Source organism: Ictidomys tridecemlineatus, chromosome 1, assembly GCF_052094955.1.
Source record: "Ictidomys tridecemlineatus isolate mIctTri1 chromosome 1, mIctTri1.hap1, whole genome shotgun sequence".
Taxonomy (NCBI): domain Eukaryota; kingdom Metazoa; phylum Chordata; class Mammalia; order Rodentia; family Sciuridae; genus Ictidomys; species Ictidomys tridecemlineatus.
This window is the reverse complement of record NC_135477.1, coordinates 5,949,485-5,970,177: the sequence shown is the minus strand read 5'-3', so window position 1 is coordinate 5,970,177 and position 20,693 is coordinate 5,949,485. Positions and strand designations below refer to the sequence as shown.

Here is a 20,693-nt window from a genome sequence, read left to right as displayed (position 1 = left end):
ATGGGAAGGCTATACTTAGCTAACCACTTCAAGCCCTCCTCCCCACACCTACCTCTCCCCCTAGGAATCGGCAATATGGGACCAGCTCTTCTGTGGATGGAAATAAAAAAGTTGAAGTGGGTGAGATGTCCTTTCCTCCTGACCCAAGGGCTAGCAATGATAAGCCTGAACTTTGGAGTCCCCTCATGATCACTGAACTGTGAGGTGGAGAAGTTCCTGGAATGGCCAGATTGTTCTTGTCTGCCCCAGGAGAACTGTCACTATGTCTGACTCAGGAGCATGGCCACCAGAGCAGAATGACTTTGGCCAAAGCCAGTCCCAAGTTGCTCTAAACAGAAAGAAGTCACAAGGCAATCTTTAATCGTCCACATCGACGTCAAACAGACCCGCTGAAAGTGTGCTTCTCTGTCTAAATATAGGTGGCACTGAAGAGTTGGCTTCAGAGAGAAAATTGTCACTCTGCTCCTTCAACCGCGGTGTCTAAGGACCCTTAGATGGGACTTTTGTGAATAGAGAGATTCAGCAGTTAGACGTGTGCCTACGATGTCCTGGAGTGACCAGGACTTCCTGGGATGGTTCTGGAACAGAAATCAGGCAGCATCTCTCCAAAACGCGATTGCGAAGCCATCGGATGTTCCTTGAGGTGTCTAAGTGGTCCACTTCTAGATGGCACAGGTCCAAGTCTAATTCATTAAAACAGGAGATCTATAAACACCTGCATGTAATTGATTAGTAAGTTGGGGTTTTCTTAACCGGCTGCTTGTTTATTTCTCTGTTCTAAACAACCCACCCAAACGAGGAGCCAGCGATAGCAAGTCCTTGGCACTATGCCAGGCTATCGAAGATTTTGATTTGCCCAAAGTGAGTTATTGTATTGGGGGGCCCCAGATCTACCCTCCATTAAAGCACCGCTTCCTTTTGTTTGTGGTCCACCAACTTGAGAATCATGAGATATCTGAATGATTTCATTCTTTTACAGAGAAAACATTTGAGTGAAAAAAAGATGATAAAAATAACTCCCATCCATTAACCCCACATTCCTCCTTCACCTGATTGAAGATTTGGTTCTGTGTACCTTTTTGGTAATTTTTTAAAATTTTGATTCCCAGGAAATTGAATTACAAGTCACTTGTTTGAGACTGTTGGTGTTTGGGCAGTGTAAGAAGAAGTGGAAAGCTGTGTGAGGATTTTTTCTGAGGACTTTTGGGAGAAGAAAAAACAGAGGAAAATGAACTTATTGAGAACAACACTCCTGCACATCAGTGGGGCAGCAAAGTGCTTCATGGGCAACGTGCAGAGCTGAAGGTGTACGGCCCCGTGCATCGGACATGAACTTGAGAATTTATACATGCTGCAATCCCAAAATGCATCCAAGGACTGGGTCTACAGAGGTGAGACCCAAGGGGCAGGAATGGCCATCAGAGGAAGCTCCATTGTCACAAAAGCCACCTGTTTCCAGGCCTTCTGCTAAAAGGAGCACCAGAAAAACTGAGTGCTTCTCTGAATCTAGGGACAGGTGGGGAGTGTTACCGAGGCTTCCCTCGGAAAGCAGAAATTACCATGATTACTAACTTGGGTGCCTAAGGTGTCATTTGATACTCTGCATGTCTGTTTTTAAAATTTAGTTTTTCTAAGCATTAAGGCCCTTAGTCTGTATTTCTTAAGGTATGGGAAAGCAGTTTTTAGGTGGTTGCCAGATGCAGCATCAAATAATATTGACCTACATATTAAGAATTTATTTTTCTATTCTATTTCAAATCTTCTGTTGAGGTCAAGCAGAAAACCTTGGGTTTGGTGATAATATGTTTAACATCTCTCTAATACTTACTAATCTCCTGTTTCAACAAACCGAGGGCAGGCCTTGACACCAGCTGGAATTCAATCACATCGGCTTGCTTGTTTGTTTCCCTCTGTATTTGCTTTGGGATTACCCTCTATCTATGACAAATTATCCTGGTTTTCTAAGCGATGGAAGACTGTCAGGATACAATTGTGCACCCATCATATCTGTACAAAAGTGTTAACCTTTGCTCCCCAGGTGCTGGCATGGAGGCGGTGAATTAGGGTCCAGGGCAATGGGATTCTCCACCTGGGCAGGTTCCCATCAGGTTCTCTGTACCACGGACAGGGTTCGTGCCAGTGCCTCCTGAGTGAGTCCAGAGTCAGTACTTGGGCCAGGGGATCAAAGCAGTGTCCCAGGAAGATGTCAAGAGACAATCCGGGAAGACTCCCCAAGAGGAGTCAGTAGCCACACCCACAGGCATCTGTCCCAGCCTCACGCTGACAGTGTGAGAACATAAACACTGGATGAGCTTTCACGGATCCTCAAACACAAACACAAAATGTCTGCACCATGCAAGAAAAACAGCAGCTCCTGTGGAGGCAAAGGGAGTGGAGGAAAGCAACAAGGTACTGTAATGAGGACAATTAGAATCAGGCAGAATTAAACAGGGCTCTGTCACCAAGACAGAGTCCTAGGAGAGAGTCCAGAGAGAATCCTTGGAGATTAAAATGCTTAGTTGTAGGAAAACTTCAGTAAATTGGCCAAAGAGCAGAATGGATAAGTGAAGGGCTCTTTATTGAACTGGAAGATGAAGCTTAGGAATTCTTTCCCTAAAACCCTATAGTTATTCTCCCCTCAAAAAAAAAAGTTATTTAAAAAGGAGATTTCACATCCATTAAATATATATGTAGAACACTCACAGAAATTGGCTGTGTATTGAATCACAAAAACATTTTAGAACTTTCAGTAAACAGAAATCATACAAACCTCAATCGATAGCAATGTAGAAATTAATCGCCAATCAATTAATAAAACGTTGACAAAAGAACACAGTTTAAAATACACTGTTTAATAGTTCTTGGATTTAAAAAAAAAGCAATTACAAGGTGTGTTAGAACGATACAAATGAACAAATTGAGAGCACCAATGATGGTGATGATGGTGGTGGTGGTGGTGATGGTGATGATGGTGATGATGGTGGTGGTGGTGGTGATGGTGATGATGGTGGTGATGATGGTGATGGTGATGGTGGTGGTGGTGGTGGTGGTGATGATGGTGATGGTGATGGTGGTGGTGGTGATGATGGTGATGATGGTGGTGGTGATGATGGTGGTGGTGATGATGATGGTGGTGGTGGTGGTGATGGTGATGATGGTGATGATGGTGGTGGTGGTGGTGGTGGTGATGGTGATGATGGTGATGATGGTAGTGGTGATGATGGTGGTGGTGGTGGTGATGGTGATGGTGGTGATGATGGTGGTGGTGATGATGATGGTGGTGACAATGGTGATGGTGATGATGATGATGGTAATGGTGATGACTATGGTGATGGTAATGATGGTGGTGGTGGTGATGGTGGTGGTAGTGATGACGATGTTGATGGTGACGATGGTGATGATGTATGTATTTGAAAGAAATAGCCTTAGTTACATTTGTAAGAATATAGAAAAGACTAAAAATAATCGGGTTATGTTTTTACCTTGAGAAACTATAAAAGGAAAATCAAAATAAACCCAAACAAGGAAATTAGTAAACACCAAAGCATAAACTGAAACCAAAAGCAAAGAACAGCAACAAACTGTGGATCTGGTAAACAGCAGAGACATGTGAACATCACTCAAAATGTCACAGAGTGGGACATGACTTCACAAACCTAAAGAGAAGAAATTAAAACACTGAAAATGGTTAAATCCTCATAGAGCAAATGATTTCCACCAAAAATAAAAATGATCAAAATTAGAAAAGAAATAGCACCATACAGACCAAGCTTCGTGAAATAAAGTGAAACAGACTTCAAAGATCTGTACTGACAGCAGCACCAGCTCCGGGAGCTCCTTGGCAAATCCCGCATTTTCCAGAAAGGAGCCAAAGCTCTCTGCAACTCACAGCTAAAACTATGAGTGCAGAAGTTAAGCAGAAGGCTACAGGTGGAATATTCACACAAATCCTGAATGTATCAAAATAATTAGTCATCATAGTCAGTTACAGCAGAATGGCTCAAGAGTAGGAAGTCCCTCACTATGCTTCTTCCTTAACAGATTAATGTGCAAAATGTATATGATCCTTTCTATAAATGCTAGAAATTAATTGCTATGTCACCACATACATACACAATAAAAACTATAACCCAAATTTAGACTGATTTAATAATATCAAAAGAAATTCTAAGCAAGGCAAAAAAAAAAAATCCAGAAATAAGAGTCATTCTTTTTACTACATTAAACAGTGTGCAGGGCTCCAAGATACAGGTATATACTGTTACAATTCAAAATACTAATAGGGGAGAAACTACAAGGGGAGAATAGCAAGAAGCCTGGTGGGAATTCTATACCTCCCATTCAATTTTTTCTTTAGACTTAAGACTAAAAAATATAGTCTCTTAATTTAAAGTGTGTGTGTGTGTGTGTGTGTGTGTGTGTGTGTGTGTGTAAAAACACAGGAACAAAAACCAACAAACTACATAAATTATTTGGAATATGTTTGATTTTTAAAATTTAATACAAGAATATATATATATAAATTATCCAAGGGATTGAAGGATAATATACACTAAAAGAAAACTAGTGAACGGTTCACAGCAAAAGAAATATGAATAGCTTTTCTACAGCTACACATAATGAAGGAGATGTGGATTAAAATTCAGTACCATTTTTAGGCTAACGAATTGGCAAACATAGAGTTTGATCATACAAGGGTGTAGGAAGATAGGCGCTCTCTTATCGCACGTCTCCTTAGTGAAACTGGAAGCTGGAATACAACTTCTAGAAAATTTAACCATATGAACAAAATTGAAAACCCACATACTCTTTAATTAACAAGTTTATTTTCATGGGTTTACCTGTAGAAATGTTCATAGATGGACACAAATGCTTACCTAAAATGTTTGTCCGAGATTGTTTATAGTAAGGAAAGACTGGGACTTGCCTAAATGGCCATCAGATTACAGGAACGACGGCACATCCCTGGGCACAAAGATCATGTTTTCTTCAGAAAGTGGATTTGTCAGTGTTAACAGGGAAATCTTGGAGGACACATTCAGAAGCAAGGGGTGGGAGAGAGGCAGGCATCAGGAGTGAAAAGGGTCCACCCTAATGTTCTCTAAGGGGGGGTGTGTAAGAGAGAGAGAGAATCTATGCGGGGACTGACCAGGGAAGGATGCAGAGATATGAGGGAGGATTTTTACTATTTTTTAAATATTTTTTTAGTTGTAGACGGACACAATACCTTTATTTTATTTTTATGTGGTGTGGAGGCTTGAACCCCATGCCTTCCACATTCGAGGCAAGCACTCTACCACTGAGCTACAACCCCAGCCCTTGTGTTTTTACTATTTATTTTTATTTTCTTCAAACTTTTCCCATGTACATAGACCTTAAAATAAGGCCAAAACAAAAACCGAAACCTAAAAAACTAAGACCATCAGCAAACGTGCTTAACTAGATGATTAAGTAAAAGTTACCTATCTGAAAAGTAAAAGCCAGGTGTTTTAGTGATATATTAGAAGCAGCCACCATTAAATTCAGATAGAAAATAAAGATATTTACTGTCCATGATGTTAGCACCGTACCCAGGCCCCCTTCATTGCAATAAGACGGGTGGTAACATAAATGTTAGAAACTACACTAAATTATCACCTTTGCAAATGATTTGATTGTTTAGATGGAAAATCCAGAAAAGAGTCAACTGCAACATTATTAGAACTTAAATTTTTATTAACTATTAGAAGGTTTTATTTATTAGAAGATTAGAAAGTGAACAAATACAAGGTTCACATACAGAAATCAATGACTTTCTCACACCTTCACCAAAACTAATCTAAAAGGGCAACTGGAAAACAACATTCAAAACAGCCACAAGTTTTCAAAGTATGCAGGAATAAGGATAGGAAAAAACATGTCAGGACTATGTCGGGAAAATTATGAACTTCACCAAAGAATATAAAATAACATTAATAGGGAGATATACCATGATATAAAATTGTCAGCTTTCCCATAAATTGGTGTCTAAATTTGGAAAAATTCCTAGCAACCTGGCAGTGGATTTTTTTTAACTTGACAAGCTTATTATTAAATTTATGTATAGGAAAAAAATATCAAGAATAAACAAGAAAATTTTGGTATAGAATAACAGTGATACTGCTCAGTTAAGAAAGGGAAATAAAAATGGCGGTTGTATGGGAAAAAGATATCAAACTTCACCAGTAATTGGAGAAATGCAAAATAAGAAACATTGACGTTTTTGTCCTTAAATATCCAAAAGACCCTGTAAGGGGAGAGAATCATAAGCTCGCAGTTAAGGGGCCACTCTCAAGGGCAGTTTGGCAGTAAACTCCAACTGTGTCCTGTCCTCTCAGCACTAGTCGGATACAGGTTCAATGTCTGCTCCTAAGATGGGGCAACCCCAAAAGTATGGTCTAACATGCTCTTCTGACATCATGCCTGTCCCAAAAGGTTAATCACAATTCAAATTCCCATTAATAAAAATTAATTTTAAAAAAATAAGCTGGATGTGATGGGCCACACCCTTCATTCCAGCTATACTCAGGAGGCGGAGGCAAGAGGATCACGAGTTTAAGGCCAGCCAGGACTACTCAGTCAGATCCTGCCTTAGAGGTAAGAGCAACCGTGTTCAATCCCACATGGCAAATAAATAATCAGCCTATTTATAGTGACACAACAAGAATGCCAAGATGCATGATTAAATATCAAAAGAGAGTTATAGAACGGTGGATATCGTGAGACAAAGTTCACATTGCAATGTCACACATACATGCACGTGCATAAAGGCATGGAATAAAAACAACGTCTGAGTAACTTGGGGGACAAGGACTGGAGATGGGATGGAATTAAGGGACCTTGTGCTTCGCCTGCATTGTTTGAAATTGCAAAATGAAAACATAACCATGTACAAACTGTTAATTTCTCAAGTTCCCCCAAAAAGTAAATGGGACAATTTTAAAAGTTTATTTATATAACTGCACATCTTATTTTATAAGGATCTGAATATTTTTCCAACCTTATTAAAAAACATGAAACTATTTCAAAGACCAAAGGGTAGCACTGGATCAGAAGGCATATGCTTTTAGAATGACTGGTTAAATGGTAACATCACAAAACTCCTCATGAGTCTTCTGGGAAGACTGGGGTTCCCGCGGAAGGGCTGCACTTTGGTCAAAAGAGAACTTTCCTTTGGCTTCTTTTTCAAAAACTCTGTGTAGCTTCTCTAGGGAACGAACGTGAAGCAGCTCCACAGCTCGTTGTATCGTCTTGGAAAGCGTCTGAAGTTGGGGACCATCATGGCCTCCTTATAGACATAGGATATTTGGTTATTTGAAAAGCCATCGAGACAAGATGGAACATAGTCACTTGCCCAGAGATTGAAATTTCTAGAAACCTGTTGACTTTTATCTGGGGGAATCTTCTTACGTCCCAAGCCCTGGGGAAGAATGACAAGATCAGAGGGGAAATATTCAAGATCACATAGTTTTGAGATTTGCAATAAAACCAGCTACACGATGTGATACGTTTAAATGTACCCTGCGCCACCCATCACAAAAGGTCCCCTTGGCCAGCCTGCTGGATTCCACAAACCTACACTGCAGCCTGGTAGTGTCTCACGCTTTCCCGTGCTACCAGGGGGCTGGACTTTTAGAGACGTGGAAGGCAAAACACAGTGAACCCAGCCTCAGTGCCTGCTAACTGGCCTCAGATCCCAGGGCCCCCAGCAGATCTTTGCATCCCTGGTTGCCTCCTCATTACGCAGCAGGACAGATGCATCTTTCTCTAACAAGATGGAGGCTGAATTCCTTCCCAACCCCGGGTTCCCTGGAAGGAAACAGAACCTCTGTCTCTGCCCACAGGCTCACATGTTAATTTGTGGCACCAGACACGGGAATCCGAGAATTACCATGTACTCAAAGTTGTACACTTGATTTTATCAAAGTGCAGAGATAAACACTTTGAAAACGAAGAAAGAAAACACTGTGCTAACACAAGGACCGAGAGGAGGTGGCCACTAGGTCACCCAGACTTCACATCAGTCAGTGAGGGCTCTGTTCACAAGGGCCAGCAGCGGTCAGGTTTGCAGAGGGAGAAGAACAGCACACCTAAACTCAGACCATCAGAGCAGGGTTTATGAAGGGACTGCAGGTGGCCCCCTGGGTTCTCAAGTCCTACAACCAAGGATGCAGGCAGCCAACCTCCAATTCAGCTGACTGTGGGTGGAAAATATATATTTTTTTAAATTGAACCTGTTAGACGTATACAGATTTGTTTGTGTGACATTATACCCTGAACAATACAATATAACAATTACTGACCCTGCATTTACATTTTTTGAAGTATTATAATTAATGTAGAGATGATTTGTAATACACGGGAGCATTGCCTAGGTTACATGCAAATCCTACACCATTTATACAAGGTCTTGAGCAGGCTGATGTCTGGAGGCCTCAGAACCCAGTTCTTGTGTAGATTGAGGGACGAGTTGTGCATGAGGGGGACCTGCAGGGGCTGTGCCACGGCTCTAAGGTAGTCCACACAGACCAGCCTGTGGGGGTAGGCGGCAAAGGGCTCTGGAGAGACAAACAAGATGCTGGATACACAGAAAAAGAAAGAAGACACGACAGGAACAACGAAGAGCAGGGGGAAGAGCAGGAAGGAGAGCAGCAGGTGAAACTGCCATTATGTCCAAATAACTGGTGACTTGGTGACGGAGAAATGTGCTGGGACGTTGAGTGAGAATTCACAGAAAGGGGGGCTGGGGCGGGGGCTCAGGGGTAGAGCATTTGCCTAGCACATGTGAGGCACTGGGTTCGGTTCTCAGCACCACATATAAATAAGTGAGTAAAATAAAGGTCTATTAACTACTTAAAAATGTTAAAAAAAGAAAAAGAATTCACAGAAAGGAAGAAAGGGAGGGAGCAAGAAGGAATGAGAGAGAGAGAAGGGGGAGGGGATGAATCTACATCTGAAATTGCAGGATTTGCCCTGTCTGGGGAAGCCAGGTCTGCAGCTCCCATGTCCAGGCGGAAGCCCTGGAGTGGCACCTCTGGGAGCGATCGAGCCGAGCTAGAGCCACCAACAGCCCCAGGAAGGGACATGCAGAGACAAGCACTTTGAAAGACTTGCCTTCTCCTTGGGGAAGAGCTAGAGATATCCATTTATATAATCAGAATAACATGATGTAATGTATGTATTGAACATTTACACTTGAAGGTAACTACTAGCAGAAAAGCAACAGAAATCAAAGGGAGCAAATAAATTCAGCCAATCTAGCAAAATAAGGAGAGGGGGAAAAAGAATCATGACCTGCACATGAGGGCTGTGGCTGTAGCTCAGTGGTAGAGAGCTTGACTCACATGTGTGAGGCACTGGGTTCGATCCTTAACACCACGGACATACATACATACATACACAAAATGATATCGTGTCTGTTTACAACTTATATATATATATTAGTATATTCACACACACACTTGATTTTATCACATATGCCTCTCTCTCTCTCTCTCTCTCTCTCTCTATATATATATATATATATATATATATATATATATATATATATATATATATATATATACACCTATGACATGCACACAATAAACAAGAAGCATGAGAGAGGACAGAAATAAAACCAAAACACAAGCTGTCATAATAATATGAATGGGTTAAATTCTTACACAAAGAAACGAAGATTCCTGGATGTTTTAAAACGCAATGCTGTTTACTATCTATAATGGAAGACAAACCCAAAGCAATATCACTGAAAATGATGACGACAAAGGAATGCAGCATAACCTAAATAACAGACATTAGCAACAAGGGGGTGTAGTGCCCTGGCAGACAGTTGAAAGCACTGAGGCCCGTCAGGAGCACTCCGGGCTGGTGGGCGGGGCAAAGGCTGCCTGGAGATAAAACAGTTGGGGTTATTGTGCTGAAAGACAAGGAAAGGCAAAACCAAGATTGCTTAGAAAATCAAGAATAATCTTAGAAGCAGAAACTGGAACATCAAGTTGAAAAATAAGAATAAGAAAGGTTGCAATAACAAGTTGGGCATTAATAAAAAAACTTTGTAACTCAAAGGGGAAATTATGCTCTTTTTAAACCCTGATAAAACACTTCAAAATTACAAAGATAATTTCTATAATTCAAAAATTTCAAAATCACAGATCATACACTATAAATTACTATAGCCCATAAAACTGGATAGTAGCAACATCTATCAACTTTGTTAGATGGCCTAACCAAATTCTAACCATCTAGAAAATTTCAAAATACTCTATAAATCATTTTTTTAGTTAAAATGGAAATTAAAAATTAGATCATAGACTACTTAGAAGCAAATAATGATGATAACTTAATTAGAAAAACTTTGCAACGTAGCCAAAATAATAATCTGAAGAACATTCATGGTTTTCATAGATTAATAACCAAAATAACAACTGAAAACATTTCCAAAAGAATAGCAAAATAATAGTATTTTTAAATATTTTTTTTAGTTGTAAATAGACACAATACCTTTATTTTATTTGTTTATTTTTATGTGGTGCCAGGGATCGAACCCAGTGCCTCACACATACTAGTCAAGTGCTCTACCACTGAGCCACAACCCTGGCCCCTAAATAATAGTATTTTAAGAGATATTATACCTCTAAATTTAAAATGAGTTAGATATATTTTAGGCAAATACAACAGCAAAATCTACCCAAAAGGAGATAGAATGTTTGAATAGATTAATTCTCAAAGCAGAAAAGAAAAAAGTAGTTTTAAAAAACTTACTCAAAAAGGTATTGAACCCAAGTAATTTCATGGGCAAATTCTGTCCAATCTTCTTTAAACTTAAAGTCTCAATGTTATGTAAACCATTACAGGACACAGAGAAGGCTGAAAAGCTTGCAATGTCTTCTGCAAGACTCTGGTGACCCTGGTGAAGTGCCTGTGGCAGGATCCTATCTGAGACACTAACAAGGTACATACTCACACGTGTGTGTGTGTGTGTGTGTGTGTGTGTGTGTGTGTGTGTGTGTGTAAACTGCAGGCAAAGCTCCCCTTCCATCTGAAAACCATCACTAGCAGTGAGTCATCAAGGTGAGATGGTCAGAAGGGAAAACAAGGGAGTGAATTTCATTTCTAGTTTTTTATAATTCCATGGTTTTTGAGTTCTCTTTTAAAGGCATGCTACTTTGGTGATTTAGGTAACAACATTAATCTCTTCATTAGAAGAGGCAGGCGGGTGCATGTGTGGGTTCTATACTCAACACTGCCAGAGGAAAACCAGAGATCGGGTGGTTGGTGCTGTTTTAGGTTAGAGCCACTTAGATTTAGTTAGGACACTGTAGACTGGAGGAAAGGGTAACTTTGGCAAGTTGTTTGACTTTACTAGTTCTCAGTTTCCTCATCTCTAAATTGATAAGAGTAATTAGCCCATAGAGTTGCCTTGGGGATTCAATGACACAATATGAGACGCTGGCCTCTGGCAGTTTAAGTAAATGATGGCTATGACTAACAGCATCGTCCCCACCATCCTGGACTTTCAGGTTTGGTGAGGATTCCCAGAGCTCCCCTGACCACCTTCTACTTAAGGCCCGCAGCCTTGAATGTGCAGTTAGGGACCTGGAAGGACATAGGCATACCACAGTGCTACTGGGCACTAGGGAGTGTGAGTCCTCAAAATAGGGGTGTGCAAAATACAAACTGGAGTTTAAAGACAGCTTGGATTAGTTAATTAATATATCATTAATAACTTGCCTTATAGATTACATGTTGAATTGATAATTTGGAGGAAATATTGTGTTGAATAAAATATACAAATTCTAGGGCTGTGGCTGTAGCTCAGTGGTAGAGTGCCTACCTCCCACATGTGAGGCACTGGGCTCAATCCTCAGCACCCCCACATAAAATTAAATAAACATATTGTGTCCAACTACAACTTAAAAAAATTTTTTTTAAATACAAATTCTTTTGACATATCTTCTTTTTTTAAAAGAATTTCTATTTTAGTTGTAGATGGACACAATACCTTTATTTTATTTATTTATTTTTTACGTGGAGCTGAGAATGGAACCCAGTGCCTCACACATGCTAGGCAAGCACTCTATCACTGAGCCACAATCCCAGCTCCTCCTTAACATATATTCTGATAAACCTGTTGGTAGTTGAAAATATCCTAAGTCACAAATGCATATAAGCTGTGCAGAATGTATGCATGCCTATAATCCCAGCAATTTGGGAGGCTGAAGCAGGAGGATTACAAATTCAAGGCCAGCCTCAGCAACTTATCAAGACCCGGTCTCAAAATAAAAAGGGCTGGAATGTGGCTCAGTAGTAAAGCACTCCTGGGTTCAGTCCCCAGTACCCCCCCAAAAAAAAAAGAAGAAGAAGAAGAAAAAGCCTCTAATGTTATGTAAAACCTCCTGGCCAACCTAGCTCAGCACTACAGGGTACTGTTGTGGCCTGGCAGTTTCCATGGTGAGGCTTCCCAACCAGACCTGCCTGGGAGCTGCGGCCACCTGCTACTGTCAGTCATCCCAAGAGAGTGTGGTACCATATATTGATACCTGGGAAAAGAGCAAAGTTCAAAATTTATGTTTGGTTTCTCCTGAAAGCCTATTATTTTTGAACCACCATTATGTTGAAAAAATCAAACCTTCATAAGTAGAAAAACATTATTAACTTCACCTGTTTCTTTTTACTTACTAAAGCTCCAAGAAAACTTAAAATCACATACACAGCTTGCTCTACATTCCTATCACAGTGCTGTTAACCACCACCAACAAGTGCTATCAGACTTCAAGTTCAACAATGACAGGGAACTCACCACCTGTAGAGAAAAGGTAACTAGGTACTCGGAAGTCCTTCCTTCTATTATGTTAGCTTTTTCCTCCTGGATCCCTCCTTGAGGGTCCGGCTCTGCCATCCAGAGACATGCATGTCCCTCCTTCCTAGGACAGATCTTCACAAGAAAGCTCACAAGAGACCATGTATGGGAAGGGCACTTTGGAGAAGCTTGAGAGGCACCTTAACAGGATGGAAGGTTGGTGCAGACTTGAAAACTGCTGGCCATTTTGTGAACTCCAGGAGGCGTTTCTTATAACCTGTCTGAGTCTTCTTGAAGACCCCACTCTGTTTGGACCTTGTTCAGTTTCCGAGATCAGTCCTCTGTCTCCCGCAGGCCTCTGAAAATCAAGAGCCCTGAGGCTACTCCCCCGATTTATCAGTCATTTGGAAAGAAATACTCACAGAGTCAAAGTAGTATCCAGAGTTCTCAAGACTGTGACGATTGTCATGCACAGAGAAGGGGAAGTTGTCCTTCGCTGCTTGCTGGAAAGAGTGAAGGAGGAGATGGGAAGGCACACGTCAGAACTCCCCAGGACTCCGGGGCACTGTCAGACTAGTATGTGGCAGGAAGGAGGCCCGATGGGGCAGAGCGATCGCTCAGTGAGACGACTCAATCCGCTCCAGCAACAGCAGGAACATGGGGATGTGGTGTACGTGTACATGTCGGGTTACGTGTACATGTCGGGTGTACGTGTTGGGGACCTGAAACTCAGCCTTACTGCCAATTTTCTGAAAATCAGAAAAATCCTCTTTCCAAACACCTTCTCTGGAGGCAGGGATAGGGAAAACATTCAGGTTCACAAAATAAAAGCTGAAAAGGAATTTTGAGGAATTTTGAGACCAGCTTCTCTAACAAGTAAGGATCCCGGGAGACCAGAACCCTGGTCTTGGCAGGAATAGGCCCACGCCAGCTCTTCCCCATGCCGCCACAGTGCCCTGAGTTGCTCATGAGCTGGCCAGGGAGGTGGACAGGGATGCCAATGACCCAAGAGCACCACCCGAGATGACTATAGGGAGCTCGGCTCACTGTGGACTAGGAGGCAGCCGCTCTTACAGAATATCCAGCCTGGCACAAGGACCCGGCAGGAAGTGGTCACTGTGCAAGAGCCTTGCTAGGAAGAACTGCCGGCCAGAAGGCCACGGGGCTGCCCTTGAGAGCCACAGAGCTTGCAGCTGCAGCCGACTCACCTTCTCCCGGACTTTGTATATGGGTGGCAGCTTCCCCTCCACTCGTCCAGATGAGTGTGGATAATGAGGCTCTTTCAAAGTAGCACTAGTGAGGGACTCTGGTGTCGTCTGCGTTAGTCCAACGTGAGGGAACTGGAAATCAGCACACGCCCTGATTAGAGCTGGAACCCCCCGACTATAACCAAGGCTTGGTGTCTCCTCTGTAAGGTGACTAAAGTGCACTTTGGGTGCTTCTGGCATGCAGTGGAAATGGTATAGTTTGGTAATTTTCAAGTATTTTGTCCAAGACAAAAAAAAAATAAAATAAAATTGTAATAGTCCAGATCCATCCCTGCGGTTGTCTCAGGTCAGGGCCATCCTGCTGTGTGTGGGGGAGCCTGGACTGTTTCCACAGCCTGGTGAGGAGGGTGAGGGCCTGGAGCGTGCACCTGCGCACTGGGAGGAGACACCAACAGGCTCTGCGATCCCCGCTATTCCAGGAGCTCCTGCCAGGATCCCATCATAGGGATGGACCACCTCCCTCCAGGTAGGCACGAAGGGGGCCTGAGGCAAGGGGAAGGTGAGGGTGAGGACGCTGCCTCCCCACTGCGATGTGAGGCAGAGGATAGGAGAAGTCGAGGAGGGAAAGGGGGAAGAGAAAATGAAGGAAAGACAGGATAAGGTTATTGGGGTTGTCCTCAGCATCTCCCTACAAAGGGAAGAAAGGAAACAGGGCTGGGCAGAGGGGGTTGTCCCTCAGCAGAGGCTGTGGCAAGCTGTGGGCACAGTGTGGTCCTTCCAAGTTGCCCTGCATTGGGGTGAGGGGCTCTGGCCTCTGTGTGCTCCTTGGCCATGGGATCCCTAAGGTGTTCTTGGCACCCAGAGCAATGGTCCTTCATCCCTGAGGCAAGCATGACTGGCACTGGATGCCCCCAGAAGCCCACCCTAGTTTATGTGAATGGCACTTCTTAAAACCGCCCCAACAAAATGAGCTTTGAAGTAGGGATCTCTGGGAGAAGAAAACAAATGGAAGATGATAAAGCCAGCAAAAGTCAAGACCCGACTCCAGGTGGAAATTCTCCACCTAGGGAAGAAGAATCGTCGCATGGTGGCTGGGACCAGGCTATAGGAGCAGAGGGCCTGAGTGCAGTCCAGCCCTCTCTCTCCTGCTAGGTGACAGCTTTTCCAAGCCTCAGCTTTGTTCATCTGTAGAGTGGATAATCATGCCTACTCAACAGGGTGGATTCGATTACAAGAGAAAATGCATGTACCAGGTAGTGCTCCAGCATGGTTGGTAGGTTCTATAGTTGCTCATAGCTGTCCTCTTCTTTGTCCTCAAACCTAAGGCCATTGCCTTGGGCCAGTCCCCCCTTCTTCCCTTTGGGAGTATGACGTTGCTGTCCACCCTCTCAAGTCACCATACCACTGTGTATTCAGGAGGGTTTGATGAATGTCTGCCCAAAGGTGTGTTCGGTATGTTACATTTGTGTAAAAAGCCCGGGGCGTCATGTTATAAATGTCATATATGTGAGAGGAGGGTGTGGAGGCCATAGGAAGCAAAGGACACACAGTAATGGGTGGATCAGAGTGGAAGGAAGAAAGAAACAGAATGAGACGTGTCAGCCATCACCATGGATGTGAGTAAACTGTCCAGGCACACAAACCCATGTGTGGTGGACAAGGACACACAGAAAGAGAAGAACTCCCCCTGAACACGTGTAAATGGCTGCCTGTGGGTGAGGGGACGGGAGATGGGGGTCAAGGGCAATATACTCCTACCTGCCTCTGTGTGCACAAACTCTCCAGAGGACACACAGGGAACTGGCCACCAGGCCCTCTGAGGAAGGGCCCCAGGGAAGGGGTGACTTTGTCTCCACTGACTACCATTGTACACTTAAGTGTTTCTTAGCTAACTTGTGTTATTACATGGTCTTTTTTCAACAAAAAATAAATGTATTTGTTTCGGTTGAGAAATGTCATATATATTCCTGGTTTTAAAAACTCGGAAAATAAAGAAAAACGTAGGAAGTAAAACACCCCCGAGATCCTATGGCCCTTTCCCCTTAACCCTCTGGAAACCACCCCTTCATGATCCTATGCAAATGTGCATCTCTAGGCCCAGATCACTTGACATGATGTGGTATGATACATACATGATATGATATGACATCATGGATGATTACTTCATCTGTCTGACTTCCAAAAGCTGTGGATACCTTTTTATGTATTGGTACTTCAGGTTGCCTTCTGTGCCCTCTCTGTCACCTCCACTGCACCCCAGAGGACAGTACTGAGCCCTCGTGTGACCACCAACCCGTATACACATGGAGCTTTACACTACTTTACAAACACCACATGGCATCGGACCTGCTGCCTTACCTTGCTTTTGTCATTTCACATACACCCTAGAGGTTTTCAGTCGACTCACACAGGTATGTTTCTAGCTCATTCTGTGCCCTGTATTTTAAATGTTTTTGAAGCTAGATACGACTAACACCAAGGGACTGCAGGCTCACCATCTTTCCCTGTGCCTCTCCTTGGGCCTGGCTGAGCCCCACTCAGTTGGGGACACCTGTTCTGATATCAGGAATGATGGCTCTCACCCGATAAATGACGGACGTCGGACTTGAGTTCATTTGTATTCTGCCAGTCCGTGGACTACTAAATCGCTGTTTTAAAAAAATGGCACCAGCATTTTAATTTCCCTCTTTTAACATATATATTTAATGGCTATAACATGATAGCTATGAAATAAACCCTTCTGTTAGATATTGTAACCGTGAAATATAGCTTTTTAACTAGTTGGCGGTGAAATTTTTGCTGCATTCAATCACTCAATGACTGAAATATTAAATAGGAAAGTGAAAGTATGTGGGAAAAAGCCTTTGCTGCGCAGCGACAGCCAGATTACAACCAGCAAGGTCAACTGCAAAATGACTGTCACCTCTAATGTGGCAATTACAGTCCTCCCAAATGGGCTGCCGCTGACTCCAAGCCAACAATTTCTTTAATTTTCTCAACTCGTCTACGAGTTACTTTGGGAAACTTCCTGATCAGCAATATTCTTTTTATACTCCTAGGTGCTGACAGCAGAGAGGACCCATGCCAAAGATCCAAGTCAAACACTGGGGGACAGTGGCCTTCCCCCAAACCCGGGCACCAGGCTGCATTCCCAGGCTCTTGACTGGAACATGGAATGAACTTTCTACCCTTGAAATGCGGACTCTTGCTTTCTCTAGACTGTTTGAAACGACAATGTGGTTGTCTCTAGACTCTTGCAGCTAAAGTGGCCACGTGACCCTGTGAGCCAGAGGCACGAGCCTGCAGGCCCAGCTCCTAGGAAAGCTCTGGATAAGAAAGGGGCAGCCTTAGCCCACTGGCGTCTTGTCTTTTTTGTCCTTTGAACTTCCCCTATTTTCTTTCCTGGGCTGTGGACTCACTGCCTGGAGTTGGAATAGCCCTGCACTAAGGATGGCAGGACAAAAGGCCGAAAGGACCTGGGCCTCAGAGGACGCGGGAGCCCTGTCCCAGCCCTGCACCCTGCAGCCCTGCTTCTGGATTCTACTGTTACTTGAGAAATCGAAACCCTAACTGGTAAAATGCTACAGTTGGCTTTTTATAATATTCAGTGAAACATGATCCTAAATGATAGCTAAGTGATAGAAAAGTAGAAGCTACTTAGTTCAAGAAATTTGCATTTTTCTCTTTATAGGAAATTCATGTTATATAGTGGACACTACTTCCCATTTTACTTTGGAACTTAGAGTCAAATTCTTCCTAATCTCAGTCTCTTATTCGAACATACATTTAAACTGATTATTGATTTTTATTTTAATTCTACTTATTTTCTTGTGCATATTTTCCAATATCAGTGAAATGAAACAGGGTGTGCATTTTGTGTGTGTGTGCACGTGTGTGTGTGTGTTGTGTGTGTGTGTGTGCTGCTGGGGATGAAAGCTAGGGCCTCGTACAAGCTAGGCAAGAGCTCCATCCCCAGCCTTACACTGAGCACTTCCGAATGAATTATGTCATTAATCCCACCTTGGTATACTATGCTCCCATTTTACAGGTAAAGAAACTGAGATTAGATTATTTGTCTTAGTCCAAGGTTACATCTGACTAGCAACAATCAGTTTTTTAAAGACCTAAATTTGCCAAGGCCTTTCTATTTTTTTTTTTTTTTTGCTTTAAATAAACAAAAATTGTAACCGTTTTCTGCATATTGCTGCTCTGAAAAAAGGCAGCTTTTCCTCAGGGTTTGCTTCTCCCACGGGTGTTATGGAGGGCACCTGGAGGACTTCCTTTTGTGAGTGAGCTGTAGCGATTGAAACACTTAGAATGCTCACAGCAAAGAGCCAACAAGAGAAGCCAGGGTCTGCAGGGCTGGGCCGCACGCAGGAGGTATCCTGGAGGTGCCAGAAGAGTGGCCGCCCCCTGGACTGCGTCAGGGCTGCTGCAGGGGGGTCCTGCTGGCAGGTTGCCTTGAGCCCAGGGTTTGGGAACAACCTGGGCAACATTTACAAAGTGGGGAGGGGCTTGGGGTTGTGCCCAAAGCCGGGAAGGGAAGGTTTCCCAGGGACAGGACACAAACCGTCGGGAATCTGTTTAGGTTTCTAGTATAGTATTAACTCCTTCAACAGGTATTTATCAAGTGTGTCTTGTGCATGAGATCAAATTCTAAGCTTTGGGGAAACATCAGCGAGCAAAAAAGACCAAGGCCCAGCCCCCATGAAGCTTCTATTCCAGGAAGCAGAGATGACTAATGTTCGTCACATATCAAGGTGGGTAGAGGCTGTCAGAAGATAGATGTTGAGGAAAAAAGAAGGACTAGAACAGGCTACCCAGCGGGCATCTACACGGTCCAGCGAGCAGAGAATTTTACCCGCATTATTTCATTTAATTCTCCTACAAATGTAGAGGTTCCCGTTTCACAGAAGAAGGAATTGAGGCAGTGGAAGGGGCTTGTCAAAGGTCGTGCTGCTTTAGGCAGAAGGGGATTTGCACTCACTCCTGTGCCCTGGACCACACCCACGTGGTGTGAGGGGGTGTCTGGAGGGCACCGGCTCTCTTACCCATCTTCCGTCCTTGTCTGGCGGAGGGTTGAAGCGTCTCCCTTTGGGCATTCTCTCCAGGAAGCTGGGGCAGGGGGCTGAGGTTGGCAGCCTCACTGCTCCATGGCCCCAGAAGCTCTATTCACTGGAAGGGCCAGGCCTCCTCTCCCTCCTGGTCTCTCCCCTCAGCCTGCAGGGGCCGGGGGCATGGTTGCCGTGGAGCGGGGCTCACCATCACAATGGGTGCACAAGACTTCTGAAGCCCCTGAGGATTCCTGTCTCTGGTTCCTTGCAGGTGAGGCTCCCCAAAGTAGGAAGCAGAGAGCTACCAGGTCCCAGGGCAGGAAGTCCCAGGGATGGGTCAAACAGGGGAGGACAAGGTAAGGTCATTTGGGGTAATGGCGAACACTTGGCACCTCCACATCCTGGAACTAATATTATTTGAGTTGACGTCCCCATGATAACTCTTTGTCCAGCCTCTTACTTACCAGCCCTGGGCAAAGGGCGACCTTGCCCATATCAGGAGCACTTCTATACCAGGTTCCACACCTGCCACTGTCGCCTTCCATGGCTCTCTGTGTCCCGACACACTCACAGGTGCTCGCTCCTGCCTGCACAGCATGGAGGCCCAAGGAAGTAGCATTCATGAATAATTGTTATCTGCCTCGTGCTACACTAAAGGGGACACTTCCCTGTGTTTTTATTTGTTTTCCATGACAAATTTCAACCTTTATAAATGGGGAAATGAGGGCCACCCAGCCAATGGATGGGGCACTGGAGGTCAAACCAAGGTGATGGGTCAGTTCCAGAGCCCAGGAGCCTTTCCAAGGACCACCTGGCCTCCCCGAGGCTGCTCCCGAACCCTGGCCGTCCTCCCTGGGCCTGGCCCTCCTCCCTGGACCTGGCTCTCCTCCCTGGACCTGGCCGTCCTCCCTGGGCCTGGACACACAGGCACCACCTTGCTTCTGCTCCTTACTATGCTCGGCTGCCTTTCTCCTTTGCTGTCTGACAGACTCTCAGTTGCTCCATGGGAGGATAGAGTGACACCCACAGGAGCCCCTATCCAGCTCTGTCTCTTGCTAAGAAATTATGTCCTCAAAGCTCCCCTCCCAAATCATCTCCCTGGGTTCTAACAGGTTGCCGTGGAAGGGAGAAGGGAACTCATCCTCTGCCAGTCAGTTGGAGAGGTGGGCTCCTGGCTCTGAAGGCATAGGTGCAGCAGGCTTGCTGCAGCTGGGACGCTGAGAGCCGCATGTTGGGAGAGGGTAGGAGGGGACAGAGCAGCTCTGCTGTGCTCCAGCTGCTGCGCCCGCCCCAGGCCAGCCATGCTGACCCCTTCCTGGGACTCTTCACCTTCAGCGGTGCTGCTGCCTGCTCCCCAGTGCCCCAGTGGAACTCCTCCCTCCCAGCAGCACCACCAGAGTCCTGTTGATCCCCAGCCTGGCCAAGATTTGGTGTATGGATTAGGATCAAGTTCAGCCGGGACAGGAAACCCAAAATAACAGGGCTTAAGCACAACCCATGTTTATTCTCTCTGTGTGGCAGATCTGCCACATGATCCTCAGAGATGAGGCTCCCTCCTACTTGTCACCACTCCACCATCCCCGGAGAGCAGCTGTTACCTTGTGGCCCCAA

General features: G+C 44.2%; 1 protein-coding gene across 1 annotated transcript; it reads right to left on the bottom strand.

Moving 5' to 3' along the window:
- Positions 1 to 5,862: 5,862 nt before the first annotated feature.
- Positions 5,863 to 19,130, bottom strand: Tex36 (testis expressed 36). The gene is given in 4 exon segments (XM_005320829.4): positions 5,863 to 7,438; positions 13,243 to 13,323; positions 14,029 to 14,160; positions 19,080 to 19,130. Coding segments are annotated over 4 exon segments (618 nt in total). The 3' UTR covers positions 5,863 to 7,084.
- Positions 19,131 to 20,693: the final 1,563 nt, after the last annotated feature.